The following is a 24979-nucleotide window of genomic DNA, read 5'->3' on the forward strand; positions in this document are numbered from 1 at the left end:
ATGAATGTGTACTACATAATTAACTCTGTCTAGGTTTTCATCCTTGTTTCACAGCTCCCACAAACAGCCAAGAAAAAAAAAAGAAAGAAGAAAACGAAGAACCTCCATTCTCTTTGTTTACTCCTTTCCTCAGGAGCACCATGTTCTGAAAAGTGTTGATGGAGGGGAGCCATGAGGAAACAATTCATTAATATAGTTAAGTCAAAACCTCTGTTTACCTGCAAGCCTTTTTTACTTACGTGATTCAAACTCTCTTACAGCAAGCAGCTTCTCTGACTGTGTTCTTTCAGGGTGAGTTTTCTAAGAACAAGGGGAAAAAAAAAAGAAAATACTTTAATGTTTCACTTCAGCAGTTTTGTGTACTCATTCAGAATTTGGAAACTCCTACCTACCCACAGTCTGTGGAATTTATAAGAGTTGATGAACAGCAATGAGTTAAACTGACTGCCCTAACTAAAGGCATAGAAATATTCTCTCCACACGAAATTAGGCAGCCAAAGATGAACTCCTCTCAAATTTATATACATAAACTGAACGGTATTTTAAATATGTCATTTGCTTTGTTCTAGACACCCAGAAAGCTGCTAACAATAGCAAGCAGGCAGAAGACAGGCTTTGCTTTGAGGAAAGTGAATAAACTGACTGTTGACAGAGTTCAAAAGCAATGCTCCACTGCTGGCCTAAGGCCACTTCTTTGTAATCTTGGCCATTAAATATGGCTTTGCAGGTGGCCCAGCAGCTGAGGTTCAGGGACTATGGTTTGCATATTTAGCTTTTATATGACATGTAGGGTTCTCCCCCCTCCCTGTAAGCGATGAAAGCAAAAATTTACTCCAATGACTTTTTGTCATTAAACATTGGATTTTGTTTGTGGATCACCCCCAAATGGCTTTAATTAAGTCACACACGTGTACATTCATGCACACACATCTACACACACAGCAGGGATGCAGCTACCTTCCCAGCAGGCCACCAAAATCCTCCCTACATACAATATCCAGGTTGCCCTTGTCACATAAGCAGACCTCAATCATAAAAATATGCTTCAAAGAGGATTTGTTTTTGCAGAGAGAGTTTAGAGCTATACAAAGATACACAGCACAATAACCTTGAAACTCGTGAATCCCATCCCATCCCTGTAAGCATGTGTGTTATCCATAGAGTTAAGGAACACTCAAACAGAGACTGACATTGCAAACTTCTTTCCTTACTCACAATATTTTTTTTCCAAACACAAAGGGTCTGAGATTTCTCTCTCAAACTCTGGTTTTCACCAGCTAACTCAGAATCATAAATGTTTATACCTGAATACCTCAGAGGTGTTTTGACTAATAAATGTACTGAGAGTTATATGCTACACAATGCTGTGCAACTGTAGCTCAAAAATACTACAACAGACAACTGCTTCATAAAGGTATCAGTGCCTGCAGCCAGATAACTCCAGAAGCATTCCTTGGAATTAAACCCAAATAGCAAATCTTATTCTTTCTTTTTATCAGTGTGGTCTTGGTGCTTGCCCACATGTGTAAGCAAGACCTCAAATCTACCAGAACAGAGGCTGAAACACCAATGTGAAACCATCAGTAAAGATTCCCAGGCTCTGTTCAGCAGCACCTTGGCCTCAGGTTACAGCTGAAGACCTCACCAGCCTTTCTCTAGCTCCCCACAAAAGTCTCCAGCTGGACCATGCTGGCCCTGACCCTGCTGCAGTGGTGTGCTGGTCAGTTCATTCAGCTGCTCGAGCTCTGTGTCACATCTGTCTGTACACAGGAAACTTGTATCTGTGTGTCCATATGTGCTCTGCAGGGACAGTCAGTCAATTTTCATTTTCCTGCCTCCCCTGGCACCCAGAGCAGGAGCAAACCTCCCAAGCCAAGCCTTGCCTTCTGCTCACCTGTTTGGCAAGGATCCTTGCTGTTAGCCTCACAGTCTCTGAGGGTTGCCAGTTCTGCCCAAAAGTGCACATGGAGGCACATTCCAGCTTGTGCATTGGCCAGTCTTCCTTCTGAAAACAGAGGAAAAAATAATTAAAAAAAAAAAGAGCCATGGAGATCAACTTATGAAAAAGGGGATGAAGCAAGTCCTGCCAGATCCTAGAGGTCAAGTGAAATGTGTTTCCTTTAAAAAAGAAGGTGATGCTCAGTAAATGGGAACAAAAGCTTGAGTCACATTTAAGGGGCAGAGCTATCCTGCTTTTTCCCAAACAAATCCACAAGGGATGAGCTGAGGTCAGAACATCTTCATTTGCTCAACGGAAAAAAAGTATTAAATGACAGAGGAGCAAAAAGACAACATGATTTATAAATCACCAGTTCTTATTGTTCAGATCAAGCATGTGAGGACGCAGTAGGTCTGAGCTTGATGACTTTATTGGGTTCATTTCCATTTAATACCTTGGCCCTCACTATGAGGTGACCCTGCTGTAATCAGGAGTAATGTGTCTGAAGTCAATGGATTCACAATCACTAACAATCCTTTGACTGTAAGGTCAAACACAAACATTCTGATGGAATTATCAGATTTTTTTCCTTAAGTGTAGAAGAATAAAAATACAGCTAGACAATGAAAAACACTAGTACAGACAAACATTTTAGTTAAATGTATAGAATATAATTTAGGTAATGCATAGCATATTCCTAGCTCAACAGACAGTAACAACACACAGGAGTGATGGCAAAAGGCACTCCCTGGCTTTTGTCACTCAACAAATTTCACCCAAGGCCACAGAATCTTCCAAACAACAGCACAGAATCACATATAAACAATCTGCACTAGCCCAGGCTGTCCTCAGACTGCATCAAATTTCATTTTATTCATTCATTTAAACATGGAAATATTCAAGCAATGCAGTTATTTACTGCTATGTCTCCTCCCAAACACACATTTATATCACTATATTAGAACAGACCTACAGTTTTCTGTCTGCTTAGGAAGCATCAAATTTTCCTTTCATACCAGATTCAAACTGGTGGAAAACATGAGAAGAGAAAAATACTCACAACAAACCCTACAAATCTGTAAGTGAAAACTTGAAAAACTTCAGCACCTTCCAGAATGTTCTGAAATCCCATTACTGTGATTCACTCAGTATGGCAGACCCTGAATTGGCCCACTCAGACCCAGTTTTTAAAAAAACCCAACAATAATTAAATAATTTATTAAATAATAAATAAATAATTACTATTTTAGATAATTAATAGTCATTTAAAAATTCCAACAATACGGCTCATCACAGTGACTGAGTCGCACAGAAGAAACTATTCCCCTCATCTGCCTAACCACAGGTCTGCTGGGAGATGGATTCCTTGTGGGAACTACACACAGCATCCCAAAGCAGGGAATACTCAGGGGAATCAGGACCCTCAGTGCCTCCTGCCTCAGCTGCTCAGCTTATTTACAGGTTTTGCAGATCAAAACAAAAGCCAAAATTACTTATTTCAGAGTTACTACACCAAAATTTCTTCCACTGAAAACAGTTATTTTAAGTGTGCTGGGCACAGACAGCTTTAGGAGGTTATTTTATTAGGAAAAGAAAGGTCAGCACCTGCCCTGGCCTTGGGTAGGGTTTGAAGCAGTGCAACACTGCAAGGGTATTCAAGCCCTCACAATGTCAACTTTGCTGTCCTCAATATCCCTGTGTGGTACTTCCAAAAAAACCTACATACAGCCTGCTTGAAATAAGCTCCAGTGTAAATATTCTAAGAGGATGGGGCAATACAGACCAGAACCAAAATAGTATATTACACTGTAATCATGTCATGTGAAATTACACTCTCAACTCTCCTACAGCTGTCACACTACAAAATGACCCCAGAGAGACCCATTTCCCATGTATGCCCCAAAATCTTTTCTGGAAAATTCCTGACAGCCTTTGCTTAGGAATCTACAGGCTAAAGGCTAAAAAGACACAGAGGGAAATCTCATTTCTCACCTCTTCTTGCTTATCCAGGACATCCACTAACTTTAGCATGCTTGTTCAAAAAGTGAAGGCACTGAACCTGAAGCTTTGCAGGACTCTCATCCATACACACCCATTAAATAAACAAGAGAAATTACCTGATAAAATAAAAAATCAAAATGCAAAATCACGTGCCTGTCTTGAAGCAGTGTTTTTTTAAAAAAATCCATTTGTCCCTTTATTCTTTACACATCGTTAATTAAAATCTTTCCCCAGGCAGAATCACACTGAGTTATATGAACTGGTAGGGAGGTTAAAGGGACAAGATACGGCTGAATTGTGCAAAATGAGATAAAAGCCTGAAACACCACAAAAAAAAGAGAGTTCTGATGACTGAGTAATACCTGGGATAGAAGCACCATGACAGCAGCTTTCCCTGCGATCACAGCAGGACTGTATTTTGCATTCTTTTCCACGTTTTCCTCCAGGTAGTTTGAATTATAACAAGTAGCATTGTTCTAGCTGAATCCCTAATGCTACATTAATGATATTTTCTTCCTATTTTCATTACATCCACAACATTTTCCCCTTCATTTAGGAGTGACAACATTTTTGGAAGGGAAGTTCTTTAAAGCTTATGCCTTTTACATCAAAGCATGGGAACAGTCCTCTTCACCAAGTTCTTCAAAAAGATTCTGCCATCCAGGACTACTGGATTGATTCCCAGAACACTGTCTTATATCTCACCATAGGAGAAAAACAACAAGTGACAAAATGTAATATTAAAAAAAAAAAAACAAGTCCAAACAAATGTCCTCATACCTTCTTTTTCACATGGGCTTTTTCAATACTAAATAAGAACTCTGTTAGATTTCACTCAATTAAAAAGAAACACAGATAAATACCAGAGAGAAATGATGGACAAGCCAGTGCAGGGATTAACTCACTTCTTCAGAATCTTAAGGCCCAATTGTGATCAAATGGCATCAAACTCCTCAACTGAATTTCAGTGAGGCAACTTCTGAGGTCTGATATTAATTGGTAAAGTTCTCTGATACAGCCTTTCAGCAAGCAGTGAAGGCAGAAGTTTTATATATCTTCACAGCCATCCCTCCCCATCATCATTTCCCAAGCACTGGGCTATAGAGGGTATTTGACTTTCATGGGCTAACATTTAACATGCTCACAGAGATATTTACCAAAGAAAAATACACTGGGAAAGTTTTTTATAGGGGGGACAAACATCCAACACAATCTTGCAGCGTCAAAATCCTTTTGTGCAGAATCATCACAGCAAAAAATTTTGAATTTTTTTCTACATCTTAACAAAGAGGAGCAGGCAATTTCTACAAGGTCCCATTTAAAACACATCTGCTTAATCCTAATTACAGGTGTGCAACTACATTTTGAGGCTTGCTAGCTGGTAAAAATACCTGTTTCACTCACTCCAGCAATACCAACTACAGCAGCCTTTAATGTGACATGTTAAAAAAAAACCCGTAAGTGGTTTGTTCAAAACATATTTCAAACGCTAAAATTCACCACAGAAACATCTCCTTCTGCACACTGGCTAGCTATCTCCACTCTCTTTGGGATAAATGATAGCCATGTGTAAATAACAGCAAGAGGAGTTCCAGTAGCTGGTTCATGTTCACCAGGTCCAAAATTGCAACCACACAACCCTCTTAAAACATTTCCCTTCAGGGTGTTCCAGCAGCTAATTTCTAAAGAGAAAAAATGAGCACAAGTCTCCTCCTGCTTGACTAAAATTATTATAATTTAAGAAGTCAAGACCCAAACAGCTGCAGATGGGGGCTGAAAGCCACTATTATAATAACAGGCCTGTGCTCCAAGGAGGTGAAACTGGAGAGTGGGACGGTGTGAATCTGCTGGAAATCACAATCCCTTTTAAAGGAGATCTGGATTAGGGCTTGGGGAGAGAAAGACCCAGCAAACCCAGGCTAGATTCCACCCACCAAACATTAAGAGCAGCAAGGACAGGCAGTGAAGGCAACTTCCACTCTTATGTGCCCTGAATCCACACCTATGCAAGCATGCAGCTTAATGTCGGTGAAACATGTGGTTATCCATCCCAAAAGCAAAATAAGAGACCAAACCAGGAACATTAAGGAGCTGTGCCAAAGCCTGTGTGTGTGTGCACAGATCCAATCCTCTAGATCCACCTCTCCCCACAATGAGCAAGAATTCCAATGAGTTGTGGTATAGGACATCTTTATGTAAGAAAAGAGCAAGCTCGAAAGCTTTGGGTTTTTATCCCACTATGCCTCATGTGGTAAACATTTGTTTACCTGCATTGTGCTGACTAACAAGGTACCAACCAACATATGAAATCATACCATGTCCTTGTTGGGTGCATACAATTTTTAGCTGAATTGACAAAAAAAATGGATTTACAGGGAAAAATTAACTTATAAAATGAAAATGAAATTAACAATACCATGACAGCTCTCAAGTACAGCCCTGGCCTTTTATGAGTGTCTCATGATGTCTCACATCCATGGAGGCAAAAGGGACACATTTCCTGTACATTCCAGCATTACAAATTCAGTATCAAGGCACAGATATCCTTTTTAGCTTTCACAAAGAATTGCTGAACTGCTGAAAAGTGCCTTTGAACAAGACAGGGATGAAGATGCAGTGCAGGCTGTCTGTGTAGCACATACAGTCAGTGGAGACCAGTTTCTAGAGAATATTGTGCTTGAAGGTAATTTTGAAAGAATGTCAAAGAATTCAATCTCAGCAACATTCATAAATTTCATCAGACTGACTCAGAAGGGCCCAAAATATGGAAGACAGTGTTATATAAACTAGAGAATCAAAAGCCATTTGTATATTACCAGCAAGGATGAGGTACTAGTACCTGTGCATGTCATACTATAGTTTAGACATGAACAAAATCTAAAAAAATATATCTAGAGAATCATACCACACAGCAACAGGAGGAAAAATTCTAATTCACTAACTTATCAGACAGCCAAGCTTTTGCTGAGCATCAGCTTTAGCAGACTTAAGGACACAGTTCAAGCAGTTCAGGTTTTTACTCTAGAAACATGTCCCTCTAGAGAAAGAGGGAATTCTGACCACCAAAACATAAAGACTAAAAAAAAAATCAATCTAAAAAAAAGGCAATACATGTACAAAACTTTACAGGGAAAAAAAATAAAATAAAATCAATCAATCCTTCTTTGTTTGTAAACATAAAAGTATAAACTTTGTCAAGGCTGGAAGTCAGGACACTGAGGAAGGGCCACTTGGTGATGAAAGCAAAGGACCATGGATGAGAAGAAATAAGTTCTTCTACTTCCAACATGACATCTATTTGCTGTTTTTCCCAGCACAAATTACTGAGCTTTCCTACTTCAGAAAATCTTGCACAGCTGTTTCATAAACTGTTGTACATTTTACATAGTAAGAGAAGAAAACTGTTTCAGAAAAAAGCTGCTACACAGCTGCTTTGTTCAAGGATTTCCTTACCACATCTAGTTAAAAGCTTGCAAGAAATAATGACATGAAGAAACATTTCTTAGAAACAAGCATTTTTCATGAACGAATCACAGGCTTTCTCTACACTGACTTTAAAAGCTCATCCAGATTTCTCTCAAAAACCTTAAAGATGCTCATACAATAAGCTTTCACTTTGGAAATTCTATGAACTACTGCAAGTTTTGTAAAAACCTCATTTCTGTTAAGCCTTTTGAGTTCTCCTGGTGCCTCAAAACCAAAAGGCTATTTGATTCACCCACAACTGACTAGGATTCTGTGGGAAAGCAGGAAGTAGGGGAGGGAATAGAAGGAAAACTGAGGAGAGATCAGGCTTCTTTTGAAACTTGTGCAACAGGAGAACAAGAGACATCCTCGAAATAAAAGCAACAGCCATGTCCAAAGTGCCTGGGAACTGGGCAGCACAAACCAGGACATCTCTGACCAGGTAATGACAACAGGGACCACTTGGCACAGCCCCATGCACCCAGGAGCACGTTAACATGTGGGACAAGGTTGGGATTATTTATAGCCAGCACACAGTGGCATGCCAGGCCTTGGGTCACTCAAATCCCTCATAAGCATTGTTCCACACTCTGTGCCCAGCAGCACAGACCTGGCATAGCTCACGTTATCAAACCAGCAACCCAGATGGGTTTTTCCACACAGAAACTGGATCATTCTTCCCCATCAGGCTGAGGGCCCAAAAAGGCTAGATTCAAATAGTCTGATCCTGTCTTTTTTTCCTCTCTTTTCTTTAAAGATGCTTATTCTAATTTGAATTAAAAACAGAGTTAAAACTGCATGCAAAGGTTTTGGACATCTTTGTATTGCTCTACTTTATTAGTATGAACTTACATTCTACATCCTTTAAAGACAAAATAGAATAAAAGTTGCTACACTGAGTAAGCTCAGGAGAAAGCCTGATAGGTTTCAAATGGTCATGTCTACCATCAGCTGTGGTAGTCTCAATACTCAAAATATTTCAAATATTCTAAAAAAAAAATAAAAAATCCCAAAAGAACTCTCTCTCTCTCCTTAGACGGCTATTTAGTGATTTGATTTTTGTCCATTAGACACAGGATCTCTTACCAGTTTAGTGAGCTAATGCTAAATTATCAGGTCTGTCCTTAAAGGAAGAAGTAATACAGACATAATTAGTGGGTTGACAGGCAGCTCTAATCAAAGTCTCAGTGGTACCAAGCCCTGAAGCTACTGATCTTGAAAGACTCATGCAGACCATGTCAAAATCCTGTAATTGTCCAATGCACAACTCCATGGTCAGCATCTGTGGGATACTGGAACTGACTGGACTGCTATTAACCAGAGCTACAATCAGAGCATATCAATGCCACACAAACAAAAATTGGAGTTCTGCACCCCCACCCTCCTTCTCCCACCCTCACAAATTGCATGCCCGTACCTGACATTCCACATTGCAATAAAAGGCCTGCTTGCATCTTCCACACTTGGACAATCCTTCTTTCCTTAAAAAGAAAACAGAAGTTATTCTGTTCTAGAAACCTGAATGAAATAAAAGTGTATACTGGATCACTTTTTGCACACTATTGTGCATTTCACAATGAAAATTGTATTAGACTTTCAAAAGCACATTTTTCCAAGCAACTCTCATGATGCAAAAGCACTCTGCTTTCTTGATAAATTGCTGGGTTTGAAGACATGTTACTCTATGCTCTTTGACAGACAGCATCATTTTTTGCCACCATACAAAGAATAATGAGCAAAAGTTATTGTGTTTTTCAAACTTTAAAATTGTTCTGTTCACCAATATTAACCCTTTGGTTCTGCTCTGACAACTGTACTGCTTCTTTGGTTATAGAATGCATGACCTTTGTTGAATAAGTGCCTCCAAAAGCCAAGAAAAAATACTGTGTTATTAAATATACTGTTTGACCTCCTGTCACCTGAGAGCCCCTTACTGCCCCACCCTGTCTGCTCTGATATCTGTGTATTCTGAGCAGACCTAGGGCTCACACTCTCCTTTTTTATATTTGTATATACCCCACCAGAGGGAACTGCCACGAGGAAGGTCCTTTTCTGCTTTAAAGTGCATGTGTTGCAAGAGATCCCACCAAAAATAGAACATGTGTTACCCAACAAGTGACATTTTGGTATGACAGCAATAGGGATCTCTCAGCAGTACTGAATGCTTTTAAAATGTCTGCAGGAAAAAATAAAATAAATAGCCTTACACTGAGGTAAGCTCACTGGAGCAAATCAAGGGCGAGGGTCCTTACGTGATGTGACAGTGTACAACATTTGGGTGATCATTGGCATTTGGAGCCCATAAAACCCAGCGAGCCTGGCATCCTCTGATTGTATCTGCAAGGCACACAAGGTGCAACCTGAGCGAGCCCAGCTAACACCACGACTCCTCTTGCGACATTACAACCGCGTATTTAAAGTAACAACCACTATCTCATGCAAATACAATGTCCCGGCCTCATTTTGCCCATGTCGCCACAAAAGCGTTCAGGACAACTTGGCCGAGTTTCCCTTCCCACGGCCGGTGTGGAGCCCACAGCCTCCGTGCTAGGGCTCTTTGGAAGTCCCAGCAGCACCGACTGGAATCTGTACGTGCTAGTTCAGCGCTAATGCAACAGTCACAGACACAGAACACATGTCTGAGCACTGCCGGCTCGGCTTACCGCACCCAGACATCGTTCCTCTTAGTGGCACTTCATCACCCTGGTGTGAAATAAGTCTCAGGTTACCGCACTAACTGCTGTCCTGCTGCAGTCAGGGTTCCTTGACTGCTGTGCTCCCCCAGAGCTCCAAAGGAGAAGCTTGCGTGGATAACAAGCAGCTGCTCCCGAAGATAACTACTAAAAGCTATTCCATGAGATAACTATTATCCTTACAGTATTACTTCACATCAGTGAGGCATGGAAGTATTCCCTGGTCCTTTGGCAGACAAATCTGAATATTAAAAAAAAAAAAACAACAAACAAACAAACAAAAAACCAAAAAAAAAAAACCTCTTAAACCAAACACATGACTTCAATGCAAACCTTACAGGCTGGGAAAAGGTGTAAAGGAGGTGAGGAAAATCACCCCAGCTGTACCCTTCTTCAAATTAATGGAACTCGCTTCACCAGCTTCACTAGAACTATATTAGGTGCTCATATGCAAAGAGCGGGGTGAATCAAGTGACCAAGTCATAGGCAGATAAGGTAATGAGGAAAGAAAAGGGATGTGTGGATAAAAATAGCACAATTGCAACAGTTGTTTTTCTTTGCTGAGGCAACTATTAACATTTGCTCTGAGTTATAACCAGGTAAGCACTTAATTCCTCAGCAAGCTGTCAGAAGCCACAGAAGTACTACACTTTCTAAAAATATGGCGTGGCGTGCCGTGCCAGAGTGTCATATCCATGCCGAATTTGCTAACCCAAATACACCTTTTAATACACCCTGCAGCAGCTCACATTGAGAGGCTTGAGGCAAACACTGAAAACCTCCTCACCCTTCCCACAGGTGAGGAGGAGCTGCAGAGGCCCCGGCAAACCCGAGCGCCCGCATCCCTCCAGCACCAGGAATCCCGAAGCGCTCAGGAGCAGGCAGCACTCCAGTTCCACTATTCCCAGCCAGGACACAAACAAGTTCTTGCGTTGCCTGCGCTCCGCCCCAGTAAAAGTAATTTGCAGACTAAGGTTTCAGACAGAGGTAACATACAAGTATTTGTGTATATTTCAATACGGAGATTATTTCAATATATATTTCATTCATAGATATTCGCTCCGCACTAGGGAATGTGAGGTGTGAATTAGGCGATTGCAGACCCGTTCTCCCTCATCAAACCTTCATTAAAACCAACTAACACCAAGTTCTTACAAAACCAGACGGATCAATGAAAGTTCCTGCCAGAGGATGGTTACGCACGTGTCTACGCGGCCGCCAGAGCACGGGAAGAGCAAAACATTTTTTTTTTTTTTTTTCCTTTTCCTCTCTCTCTCCTGAGCTGCTGAGCAGGGAAAACCAGCTTTGACTTTAGACCTCCGCGCTGCCACGGCAGCACACGAGCCGAGCAGGGGTAAAGCTGTGCCGCCGCCCGCAGCAGCCGGGCTCGGCCGGGCCCTACCTGGCGAAGCAGCCGTCGCAGTGGCTGCCGCGCTCGCTGACCGTCAGCACGGCCGCGTAGGCCGGGCAGCTCAGCAGCAGCTCGCCCACGGCGAAGCGCCGCCGCGCCCGCAGCCCCCGGCCCTTGCCGGCGCTGGCGAACCTCTCCAGCCCGTCCAGCTGCGGCGCCGCCTCCGAGCGCATCCCGCCGAGGGCTGGCAGCCGGGCGGGCTCGCAGCGCTGCTCTGGGAGCCGGGGCCGCCGCCGCCGCCGCGGGAAGCGCCTCCTCCGGGCGGCGCGGGGCCCGCCGGCGGCTGCGCACCGGGAGCGCTGCCCTGCCCCTGCTCCGGCACCGAGCCCTGCCCGCTGAGCCTGCCCCGGCACCGGGAGCGCTGCCCTGCCCCTGCTCCGGCGCCGGGAGCGCTGCCCGCCGTGGCCTGCCCCTGCACCGGCACCGGGAGCGCTGCCCGCCGAGCCCTGCCCCAGCTCCGGCACCGGCCCTGACCCCTGCCCGCGGAGCCCTGCCCCGTCTCCGGCCCCGAGCCCTGCCCGCAGCTCCGGCCCCGAGCCCTGCCCGCCCGCTCCGCTGCCCACGGCACGCTGTGTGCGGTGCCCGCGGACCCACCCGGATCTCGGGCAGAGGGGGCCTCTCCCGCTGGCCTCACGTTAATATTAGCCCCTTATAAAGCTCCCAGCGAAGTCAGTGAAGCGAGTCCTATTCACGTGAAGAAAGGTACAACCGAGGTGTTTTCACTCTCCTCCTGCACATCTGTGGCTTTTCCCAACCTCTAAGATTTGCTGTTGGTTTTGTTTTTTAGGTTTTGGGCTTTTTTAAAACTTATATGCCTTACCACAAGTTTTCTTGTGCCATAGAAAGTGGCTGGTTTTGTTTTATCACATTCGGAAGATTTCTGTCTGCCAAAAGACCAAGGAATACTTCCATGCCCCATTGCTATGCACTAATATTGTGAAAATCATAGTTATCTCAGGAAATAGCTTTTAAGTATCTTCAGGATCAGCTGCTTGTTATCCATGCAAGCTTCTCCTTTGGAGCTCTGGAGGAACACAGGGAGCATAGAATATACTGACTGCATTAGCAGAATAGTTGGTGGGGTAATCTGAAACTTATTTCACACCAGGGTGATGAAGTGCCACTGAGAGGAGCAGCAAGGCCTCCCAGACCAAGGCACCTCTGTCATGAGCAGGTTTGCAGTTCAGGTCACAGGGAGCTCAGGTGTTGAGGCCTCCTGGATAGACAACCAGGGCAGGGAGAGAACATGGCAAGCCCAGGCTCTCCCTGCAGGTTAATTGAGAGCCCCAGGCATGCTCAGGGATGAGCCATGTCCCGGGGGCAGCAGGAGACAAGGTGGGTGGGAATCCCCAGGGAAACTGGACAGGAAGATTAAGGTATAGTTGTGCCCTAGGGCCCTACCACTACACTATTCCATATAATCATTTATATCCAGTTGCATATCTTTAACTTCTCTGATATTCTTATCCATCGTAACATGATGACATTAGTGGATTCACTGCAAAAATAATGTATCTTCCTGGAACAGCATTGTTATTTGAATTAGTTAAAACATTACTGTTTCACAAGGAAAGACTAAGCAATGAAAATAGGCCCAGTCCTTGAAAATCATCCTATCACCCTCAACAACTCAGCTGGATGTTGATGATCATGCCCAATTGCAGACCTGCAGGGATGGAATTCGGGTATGCAGCTAAAGTAATAGGAGCAGTATATAACCAAGTACCTCAGCTAGTGCATGAGGACTGCCATTTACATCCCAGTTCAATGTAGATTGAGGATGTCAAGCTCAAAGGTCTGGACTCTTAATTACAGACTATTCCATATCCAAGTATATTTTAAAATAGTGATTGATTATGTATGCACTTAAAGAATGAATTAACATTAACTGGGAAACTGGTCAATCCAGTTTGATTAATTTATAGATCCATTATAGTTAGACAAATAGAGTCACAGTTCCTAAACCCATCTACTCTGACTTACACTGCACAAGCTAGTAAATCCCTTGAACTAATTCTTGGTCAAAGTAGAGCAAAACTTCTAGGAAATAACTAGTCTTGATTTTAAAATGTTCTTAATAAATGGTCCAAAAAAACCCCAAAACCCTTGTAAAAATATATACTTTATTTTCACCCTTAAGCCATACCTTTACCTGGTGTATCTTGTCATAGCATTATAAACTATTTTGAAATATTCTCAATTTCTCTGTACATCAGTAAAATGAAATGGTTGAGCACTTGCTTCTGAAATCTGAAAACAGCATGATATTCTCCAGTAGTGAAATCCTGGTCACGCTGACAGTGTGAAATCAGTGACAAATTCCTACCTTTTCCAGAAGCCAGCATTTAATTTGTGTTTCAAATTACACTGTGTCCAAATAAAACAGGTCTACAACCACTTGTATCTATCAACACGATGATCTTGGAGGTGTTTCTCAACCTTAATGGTTCTCTGATGTTCATTATCAGACCAGTTCTAAACAATAACTTGTGCTTCTCTAAGATCGTGTGGGTTCACTGATGAGAAGGTTGTGAGAAGGTGTCTTTTGGGGGGAACCAGCTGGAATGATGGCAAATGTTATCACACTTCTGTTCCACATTATCACCCTTGTAAAACAGCTGACAATTTGATTATGCCTCAGGTAATGAGGAAAAATTCAGATTTCAGTAGGTCTCTTTTTTAATAAAGAGTCATTTAGTTTTAAAAACAATAATAATAATTTACTAAAGAGGCTTTATTCCACCCTGAAAGATATTGCTTTCCAAAAGATAATGCCTGGATTTATTCACAAGAGTGAAATTCAGCACCGGCCTGCAGTCCCATTCAAACCCTCCAGGAGAAATTCAACCAGCTGCCTGCATAGCTTTTTGCTTCCTTTGGAAGTTTTCAAAAATAAAACTGGTTTGATAAGTTATTAATGAAAACAGTTTGGTGACTACTTTGTTATTTATCCCATCCCCTGTTTTCTGTATTTATACAAAACCTGTAAATAAAACATATTCTTTTGGATCTCCCTATTTTATGTGTTTTTATACCATGTTCATCAGAAAATCTGAACGTGGGTTTTTATGAATCAGTATGAATGCATAAATAAATTATGTTTTATTGCAAAACACAGATTTAGTAATCAATCCATGAAGACTCTCAAGGCTTTAGCCATATAAATATGCATGCAAAAGCTGAATGAACAGTCAACACCAGGGAGTTTCCTGCAACCAGAAAAAGGCTGGAGTGCTCTCTCTCCCCACTGTTCACAAGATGAGTGGAGGAGTCCGTGCTTGCAGAATGTGTTGAAGACCTGGCAGGATTGGATGATAAAATACTTTGCTAAATTATTCCTTACATCTGCAGAGACTTGTACTTCTCATCTCTTCTGTCTTTTTTCAACTTCCGTTGTGTCTGCTTTAAATAAGAAAGATAATGGCTCATGAAAGGATGTGAAGTAGGGTGTAGGTTTAAGAAAGTCACAGAACAAAGTGTCGTGCCGGGTCTTTGAATTTCTTGAAATTAAGGAGTCTTTAGAAGCAGAGCTGTTCACCTTCACTCACAACCTTGGAGCTGCTCTATGGAAAACCTTCTGTGTTTGACAGGGAAAGATGTATCCCTGTTAGTCACTTTTAGTTAGGCTTAATCACTTAATCTTGCAGAAAGGGTACGGCCGCAGCGCAGGCTGCTCTCTCCAGGAACGGCTGCATGCCCCGTGCCCAGAGCTGTCTTTTTGTGTTCGTGTCACCGCAGACTTTAGCCAGAAAGGTTCTGAACTTGGAAAGGGAGCGCCGAGTCACTGGCTAAGACACAGGGCCCCGAGCAAACTGGAGGGGGAGCTAGGAATAAACAATAAAATCAGCTACAGGGTAGGTACAAGAAACAATCATAGGCTAGCAGCCTATGGGGAGAGAAAGGACAGTGGAAATGGTACATAACCTTTTCTATATTTAATACAATTATTTCCAGAGAGATCTGGTATAGTAACCTTGTCTTTTTCATCCTTTGAAATTTTTTTCCCCCTGAACCTCTTGGTACCATTAGCTGCTTTCAGCTCACCAGTACAGGTACTCACAACAGGGGCAGCTGGAAGCTTATCCCACAGTACAGCGTAAGTAATGAAAAATTCAGCATAAGCTGGTTTAGTAAGTTTTGTGGGTAGATGTCATGACTTGTCCTAAACTCTGTCCTGCTGTAGCTAGGCTGCTGTTTCTGGTATTTTTGCAATTTATGGGTAGTTTGGGTTCAGATTTGCACCTTTTTAGCCAGTGAGTGCATTATTAGTTTTGAATCAGAGATTCAGTGTGAATGTGAAAACCTAGCAGGAGCTGGGAAATGCTGCCTTTCAAAGAAGAAAAATGCAGTTGATCACTTTTAAGAAATAACCTGCGAGGTGGGAGGGAGTTCAGGGATGGCAGTGAGTTCAGAATTCAGTGGGGCTGCAAGGATGGTGCATCACCCATGCATCTCTAGGCAGATGTGCTCCCAGCCCTGGAGGGGCCTGGTGTGACATTCAAAATCTGTCCTCATGTTATCTTCTACATCTGTGCCACTAATTGTTGACATGTTGACAGTGTTGACATTGCCCACTTCTGAAACACAAACAAAAATACTCTGGAGATGCCGTTGATCTGTTGATAGTCAGAACTCTGTTCCCAGTCAGAGAGGACTGGTGGAAGTGGAGAAGATGGGCAACCCCAGCCCTATGGAGATGGCTGATTTCTCTTTAGAGACATTGTGAGATTAAAGACCCAGAGATCTAGAGAGAGGTTCCTATTTTTTTTTTTCTGAAAATAACTCCTCACTGCCCTCACCTATCAGGTGCCTCCTGCAGTTTTATCAGTATTACATCCCTACTGCAAGTGCAGAACTAGAAGAAGTAAAGACTCAAGTTTCTGCCTAATATATGGAAGTGACTTTCCTGGGTTAAACATATTGTAATCCACTCATTTGAAGTTAACAAGCATTTTTAGTATGTCATTATAGAAAGCCTGTACACAAATGTCCAAAGACAAAAAGTGACAGCAGCACAAATGTGGTTTCAGGAACATATCATGATGACAGAGCTGGATGACTGTGGGGAACAGGCAAGGGCAGCAGTTAGGTGTGAATGTGACACTCAACACTCAGATGCTTGCAGTTCACAATTTGCTTTTATCAGAATCAGCAACCTCACAACTGCCTTTCTGTGCTCACTCCAGCCTGCCCCTGGCAGACCTGCATTAACCTTTGCTTATGGAGCCACGGCAGGACTCAAGCAAATAAAAAAACATATTATGTCAGATTCTCCATTGGTGTAAATTAGCATCTCTCCACTGACTTTGAAGGAGTAGCACCTGCTTGCTCAAGTTGAGGATCATACCCAGTGCTCCTGTAGCATCATTAAGTTGTCACATTCTTCCCCTGCCTCTCCTTTTGTTGTCTAGCTGCAACTTTTCTGAGTTGAAGACTAGAGAAGGGTCTTTGATCCTCTGATAACTCCTTGAGGCTCCCTAGGATAATTGGCCAGGACACTTTCTGAATTATCCAGGGTCATTTTATCTTGCCCTTTTACTTGGAGACGGATTACAAGCAAGAGAAAAATCTTGGAGCCTTCACAGATGCAGACGACCTACACGAGTGCTGCCGTGTGTAGTAGGTCAGGCACCCCTCCTGACATGAGGGACACCCCATTGCCACCAGGCTGTATTTAACCTATCCTGCTACTGATGTGGAAACAGAAGCCCTTCAGGGTGACCTGGGCCCTAACACTGCCTAACTCTTTTTTCTAAGCACACTGGGATGCTGAAAAAGGAAAGTATGTGAGCTGCTTTTCTGCTGATGGAGGTATTTACTCACTGCAACCAAGCAATAGCTCCATATTCTATAAAGTTCTCACGGTAAGGCATTTTCTTCAGCTTTAAAAATGATTTTTGCAGCTATTCTTTAAACCTCTGGGGTTTTTTTCAGCATTGTGGAACATAGGATCACTGAAAATGTGAAGTGTTTCAGTAGCCACACCAATGCTGTATAAAGATGTAACATCACATCTATGTACATATTGGTTACTTTTCTATTTGTTTTTGCAAAGATTGCATTAGCAATACAATCAACAGTAATTCATGTATAAACTCAGCTACAAAAGTATTCAAATGCTATGCCTAAGAATGACCCTTTCCCAGCCATGCTAAAAATATCTATATTCAGTGATGACTTCCCAGAGATAAAACACTTTTGAGATTTGCTGCTTAATAAAAGCATTGTTCTGCTAAGGGGTATTCCACCAGGGCTGTACAATATTTTTTTTAAATCAGAATGTTTTGCAAAATTAAATCAAATGCCTTACAAATGTCTCAGTATATCACTGAGGCAGTATATGACTGAGGCAGTTATCTTTTCAACCAAATTTGTAATCTAATCAGGTTTTTCTGACAAGACCTATTTTCCATAAAACCATGCTGACTGGCATTAATTACTTCCTGTCCTTTCATTCTTTATCACTTGAATCCCATATTCTATTCTTTTGCTCCCCCCTCACCTCCTCTCCAGTTTGAAGTTAGGTTCACTGGCTTGTATTTACCAAGGTCGTCATGTTCGTCCTTGCTGAACACTGGCAAAACATCAGTCTTCTTCCAGTCTTCTGGAATTTCTGTGTTATTTCAAGACCCATTAAAAATTAACATGTGGAAGGAAGAATCTCCTCCACCAACTATTTGAGACTCCTCAGGTGCAAATTATCTGGGCCTGATGAATTACAGGTTTTTATCACAACTAGATATTTAACATCCTATTTGGTTACTAATGGACTGAAAAAGGCTTTGGCTGCCTGATATGATACTGCTGTTATCCTGCTTTTTCCAAATCAAGGAAAGACATATTTACTGAATATGACTTTCTTCATTATTAATGATTTTACTGCCTTCATGTAGTTCCTGGCAAATTCCATTGCTGGGATTTCTTCTGTGTATCATGTACTTCACACACTCCTTTTTTCCCCCTGCTGCATATACAGCTGTCTTAATCTTCAGTGTCCTCTGTGTCATAATTTTCCTTTATCTTCCTTTTTACTGCAGACTACTACTCGTCCTTCTAATCTCTTCTCCAACAAAATGAAGTAACAGCAGGAAGGAGGGAGAACTGTAACTAATATTGTTCTTACCTTCCTCCCTCACTGTCCTGGTTCAATTTCATGAATGAAAAAAAAAAAAAAGGCATTGAGTGGATGGATTCTGGAAACCAAAGAGCATCCTTTGAGTATACCATCTCCCTCTTTCAGGGTGTGATTCCCTGTTGTCTGAGGAGCCCATCTTCCAGCAGCCTGATTCGTGTCCACAGGTGTTTTCTCTGTCAACCACCTTTTCTGCTTTTCCTTCTGTGCCTGCTTTTCTTCATGGACAGCAGCAGAGAACACACAGATTTTGCTGAGACAAGAGCCACCATCCATCATCAGATGACAGGTACTTCTACTTCTTGAAAGAGGAAACCTGGTCCAGCAGAGTACTAAATATTTGTAGAGGGACACTGTGGTGAGAAGTATCACACCAGCAGCAGCTGGAAGCTTCCAGATGTGTTTATACAGAAATGTGGTGTTCTCCCACCTCTGCATTAGGTACCAGAGTGCATTTGGAAATTAAGTCAAATATAGAGTATTTTTCTTACAATCAGTGGCTTTGGGAATTCTCATTACTTGGAAAAAAAATTTTTTGGTGCTCATTTAGCAGATGGGAGAAAAAAAATGTGGTAAAGACTTATAGTTTTGCTCTGGGCCTGGGCTAGTGAGCCTTTGGCCCATGGAGAGCACTCTTGATTTGTGGTGTTTGCTCAATGTTTATGGAATAACGTGTCCCTGCAGCCCCTGTGGTGTGGTTCCATGGGGCAGAGTTCTGTGGGCTCAGGGATGTGGCACTGGGAATACTTGAAGAGCTGGATGTTGTATGTGCACCCCATAATATGGTGCAGTCTTGTCCGTGTTGCCTTTGGGAATGCTTTCTAGAGGAAACCATCTGTCACATGGCCATTGCACTCTTCTGGGGATGCTCTTGGAAAGATCCAGAGTAGAGGCAGTATAAGTGTGAACTGATCAGGGATTTCAGGTATTCAGCACTATGGAGAATTGTGCTGTGAAAGTTATTTTAGATAAAGAAAAGTACATTTTAGATAAATACATCTCCCTTGTCCATTGTCAGTGCCTATTAGCTTTCAGGGTTAAGAGAATGGCAACAGCAATAATAGAAATAGTGATAAAACTCTAAGAACTTTTATCTTGTGTGACTGCCTTGCAGGTTTATATCACTGACAGGCCTCTCAATGGGGTGAGAAAGAAAGGCTGTGTGGGACTTGGAGTTGTCAGAATCTACATATGCAGTGGGAACACCTGGTAAATGAACTTCAGGGCCCAAGCATGTAAAGATATGATTGACCAGATGGAAAAGCAAATGTTCTTTAAGACAGCAATTTGGAGAATCCCAATCTGTTAGATGGTCCTATCTCTACCTACCCTTATACAAAGTTGCTCTCCATCTCTCTTGTAGGTCCCTTTCGATCCATAAAGGCTTCTGTAAGGTCTCCCTGGAGCTTTCTCTTCTCCAAGATGAACAACCCAGATTGTTGTTCTCTCAGTCTGTCTTTGCATGACAGAGGTGCTCCAGACCTGAGATCATTGCTGTGGACTCATTACAGCAGATCCATGTCTTTCCTCTGTTGGGGGCTGGACACAACACCTCAGTGGGGTGTCACCAGAGCAGAGCAGAGCAGAGCAGAGCAGCGGGGCAGTCACCCCCCTGGACCTGCTGCCCACATTGCTTTGATCCAGCCCAGTGCACAGCTGGCTTTCTGGGCTGCCAGGATGCATTTTTTGTCAGGTTGTGTTGAGCTTCTCACCCACCAATACCCCCATGTCCTCTGAAGGACTGCTCTCAATCCCTTCATCCCCAGCTTGTACTTGTGCTTGGGATCACCCTGACCCATGTGCAGGATCTTGCTCTCATTGAACTTTGTGGATGTATTTACATGTTATTTTACTCTGTTTCATCAAAATAATAATAAATAAAAACAGCACTCATGGACAAAAATATTCTGTCCCAGAAAATGACTTAACAAAGTCAGGATTTTTTCAAACACTGGAAAACTAGGAACAGAAGTCTGCATTCCCAAAGATTAATATGACACTTTTCCTCCAGTTCTAGAAGGGGAGCGGGGATTCTCCATACTTCAAGAAATATCTTAAGGAACAAAAGAAAGACAGAGAACAGGAGATGCATTGGGACTGCAGTCCTGAGAACTGTGTTCAGCTGGACCAGCTTCAGCAAACACACTCACAAAGAGAATGAGACTCCACTGCTCAGTCAGTCTGGGAAACAGTGTTGAAATCACAGCTCATCAGTTAAAGCATCTTCAGAGAAAATCCACAGGGACAAAACTTTCTTAAAGAGGGAAAAGAAAGAAAACGAGTCGATGCAAAGCTGCTTCTCAAGGGAGTTATGTAAAAAAGGAAAAGTTCTGAAATGTATGCAGGAACTAGATGAATTGAAACAATCATGAAAGCAGTAAGACATAATATAGCCATCTCAGGAATGAAATAAAGATTTCATAATAAAAATAAGTGGATACACAATCCATATTAACACTTAGGGAATTTGAACTTATCCCTTTTTTATGACATCTGATGATGCTTTGGATGGTATTGAATTGTGATTCATGTATTCAGAAACCTTTTTATACCATCAAAGGCATTCTTATGAACAAAATAAGCTCTTGATGAGTCAAAACTGACACAAAATTTTTGTTTAATAAATTAAGTTAACTCAAGGAGGATCGCTCTTACTTTTATATTTTCTACATGTCCTTTTTAAAGACATTCTCATTTTATCAAACCTTTCTGGAGTCCCTTCTCTTCAAGCCATAAAAACTGGCAAGGGTATCCTTGTGTCAAGGATCAGTGACTAAAAATAGTTGTCTCAAATTGATAAGCTAAATCTTGCCACTTTGCTTTAAGCTTCCCTCTCCTGCCTCTCTGGGATCAAAACACAGTTACTCTGTGAAATTTATGGAAGAGAAAAAAATAATAGACCATGTGACCTTCATTGATCAATTACCTTAACTTTTAGTCTTCTATACATTTCTTAATATAGCCAGCATTTGCCTGCATAGATGTGGAATTACTTCTTTTGATCACTAACTCCATAAATGCAAAAAGTGAGTAATGAAAGTTATTTCTTATATCTCTGAACAATGTATGTGAAGATAATTTTGTGTCTGGAGCCATGGACATGCCAAACAGGGACTAGTGCTGTTATAACACAGTTAACTTGGTGACCTTTTGAATAAAAAATTCTATTTATATTGCTCTCATTTTTCCAGTCCATTTTGGAATAATCTGGGCTCTAATTATTAGCTCAAACAATATTCTGAGCTATCTTTCCACAGTGGATTAGCACCTTCAGATTATGAAGGTATCAGATCACCATTGAAGTACCTGCTGATTTTGTCCACTGATAAATATTAAGTAGCCTAAAATTCATGGAAATGATTTTGGAAATGGAAATGGATTAACAGTTAAGACAAAACCACTATATTCCAAAAAGACAGATATGTAAAAATTGCATCATAATTTTAGGACTGTGATGTGCCACACACTTCCTTACTTCTTTTATCTGGGAGATAAATTTACCCTTGCTCTACTTACTTCACCTTTTAACATAAAGTCCTGAGAGGACAGTTGCCAAGAAAGGTTTCTGTAAGTGTTTATAGTTTGGGCTTTGCTTCAAAATTATAGGAAAAAAAGATTGAGCTCATGTTTTTCTCCCTCTTCCACACCAGTGTTGTTTCATTGGCCTAATCAAGATGAGAAGTTAGTTGTAAATTTATATTTGTCTGGCTTTGAGAGTTTTCTCACTAATTTACTAAGCTTCCTAGCCAAAAGACAAATAATGCTTTTGCCACATATGGGAATTTAATATGCCTAAAATCATGGAGTTGTAAGAACACACCTTGTAATGTATATCTCTCTACACATTTTGTTAAAGGAAAACAGAAAGAGAGGGAAAGGGCCTGTTATAAGATAGGCCTTTTATGAAAAGTTCTGGATAACATAATTGGAATAGAAACAAGGGGGTCCTATAGAAATGTAACAGAACATTATAAAATTACTCTAAAACCTATGGAGCATTATATCTTTTATATGAAGTTTTTTGAGCCATTGTATCGAATTTAACAGTAGAGGTATCTGAGCTATAGGATGGTAGGGGAAAAAAAAAAAAAAAAGCTGTAGAAATCGTTATGGTTTTGTGTTAGATTCCACAGGAGTTTTCCATGAGGGCTGGGCTGTTTCTGAGTGTATCCTGAGCGTGTTTCTTCTCTCTCTACTCCTGTGGCGAGCTGAACTTTGGTGTTAGTCTGCAGCACATTCTGAATGCGCGAGTAGCCTTTTGTGGGGAAAAAAGAAGATAGTTCTCTGTCTCATTAATCTGCAGATTCATGTGGAAGTCTATGCTGTCTTAAACTTTGTTGGCAGGTCACCATGCAGCTGCATGAGCCATTGTGTTTGAGTTCTAAATGGGGACGTACAATAGGCACTGTACCTTCTGGTGTAAAACGTACACAGGAAATCACATACCACTACCATCAGCAACTGAGGTTTTGTATTATTTCAATGGACTGAGGGCCCTTTTTTAGTGCACTAGGGAGCTAAGAAAGTGTACATAAAGGACAGCATAACAGCATCCTTGCCTGAGTTGGTAGAAATGAGACAAACTTTTTTTTTTGGTGTTGTTGATGATATCCGGGGCAAGTTGATTATGTATGAGCCGCAAACACAAGATTAGTGGTATTATCTTAAAAATATTACTTTTAGAAAGCCAAACAAGTCAGATATTTGGAATTCTCAATTGTTCCTACCACAGTATTCAAAACAGAATTTGGGAAGACAGGAATTGGAAGTGACAAAAGGGTCTAAGTTCTTCCAAATCTAGGAAGGAGAATAAAATGTGAAAACAGTAATAAACCACAACCAGGTCAACAGGTCCATCCACATGAGAAAACCAGCATTTAACAGAGAGGTCTCTGAAACTTCTGAAGAACAGAAGATTGGTAGGAAAGCATTTTTATGAGAATTAAAATGTGCCTTCCTGTCAGGGAGGAAGGGTGTTGCAGGGTGCTTGAGAAATGGAAAAAAAAGTACCATTAAACCCCGATATGAATAAAGATCAGGTGAGAGAGGATGTCACCCTGTGGCCTTTGGAGCTGTATTTCTGCTGCCTCCTGAAATTATGTTTTCCTGAAACAAAGGAACAGTGTTATGGAAAAGTGGGTGCCAGATACTTTAGGAAAATGAGACACAGTGAAGCGGATAAAAGAGACAAAGACAATAGCAATCATATGCAATAAAGTGAAGGCAGCTGAGGCCTGAGACAAAGGTGAATATTCTGAGCCAGCAAGATGACTGAAGCAGGGGAAGGAAGGAGGGAAAGGTGATTCACAATAACATTTGAAAGACATTGGCTTGAATATTTATCAATGTCACAGCAAACTTAGCTTGGCAGCCTTGGTGGCTGACTTTGTTCTTTCGGCGATTTCCCACCCTTGAGATGACAAACAGGAATGTGGTTCAAAGCACAGCTCTTAATGTGAGCCCAGTGCAACAGCCCTTGGGCCCACAGGCCAGCTACACAGGCACTGCTGTGCCATTTCACAGCTTTTCCAGAGACATAGCTGAGGTTTTTACTTGTATCAACATCCTGGATTCAGGAGGCAAATATACAGCAGGACATGCACAAAATTCTGTGCAGCTTCTTTGAGTACCTCACCTGCTCTGAGTCTATTCAAGTGTGGGTCCTATGCCCTGGTCAATGACTCTGCTACATCTTTAGTTCAGAAATAACTAAAATAAGTCCGAAGTGATTAATCCACCTGATTTTGGTTGGATACAAAAGTACTCCAGTAATTAATGTTTTTTGGCTGATAGCAAAGGTCTAATTTATAGTGCTTTTGCAAGTTTCTTCTGCACATACATGATGGTATTCTCAAGGGTAAGATACAGGGACTATAAAATATCTTAGAGAAGTGCCCAATCAATACATTTTGGAGCTTTACTCAATGCTGTATCCCAGCTTATTCAAACTGCAGCCTGACTCTCATCTAAAGGTAAGGACAGAGCAAAGGTCATGCTACAAAAAGGCAGGAAAAAGACCATGGCTGCCCTTGGTGGCATTGGTAAAAGTGGAGTTAACTCCAAATGTCATGGGCTGTAACCAAGGGCAGAATTTGGCTATTTGTTTTGAATCAGTGCTATCAATAAAAGTCTGCCAAAAATAACCAACTGGTAAATATTAATTTAAACAGAAAAATTGGAAGTCGGTTGCACACTGAGTTGCAACATGGGGCCATTCCGTGCTGGCAGTAAGAGGATAATGATGCGAAGTGCCAAAAAATACCTGGAAAGCATTACTTCTGTGTGACATCCAATAAAGATGCTGCACACACCCCCACATTTTTCAGCAATTAAATGTC

At 41.7% G+C, this 24979-nt stretch overlaps 1 protein-coding gene across 1 annotated transcript in view; it reads right to left on the bottom strand.

The window, feature by feature from the left end:
• Window positions 1–11682, bottom strand: part of SMYD2 (SET and MYND domain containing 2) — a 29222-nt gene extending 17540 nt beyond the window's left edge. Inside the window, exons 1-4 of the mRNA XM_058020627.1 lie at window positions 11501–11682; window positions 8823–8886; window positions 1895–2005; window positions 240–300 (exon numbers count right to left, since the gene is read on the bottom strand). Coding sequence (XP_057876610.1) covers window positions 240–300; window positions 1895–2005; window positions 8823–8886; window positions 11501–11682 — 418 coding nt within the window. The remainder of the gene's footprint in view (window positions 1–239; window positions 301–1894; window positions 2006–8822; window positions 8887–11500) is intronic.
• Window positions 11683–24979: the final 13297 nt, after the last annotated feature.

Source organism: Melospiza georgiana, chromosome 3, assembly GCF_028018845.1.
Source record: "Melospiza georgiana isolate bMelGeo1 chromosome 3, bMelGeo1.pri, whole genome shotgun sequence".
Taxonomy (NCBI): domain Eukaryota; kingdom Metazoa; phylum Chordata; class Aves; order Passeriformes; family Passerellidae; genus Melospiza; species Melospiza georgiana.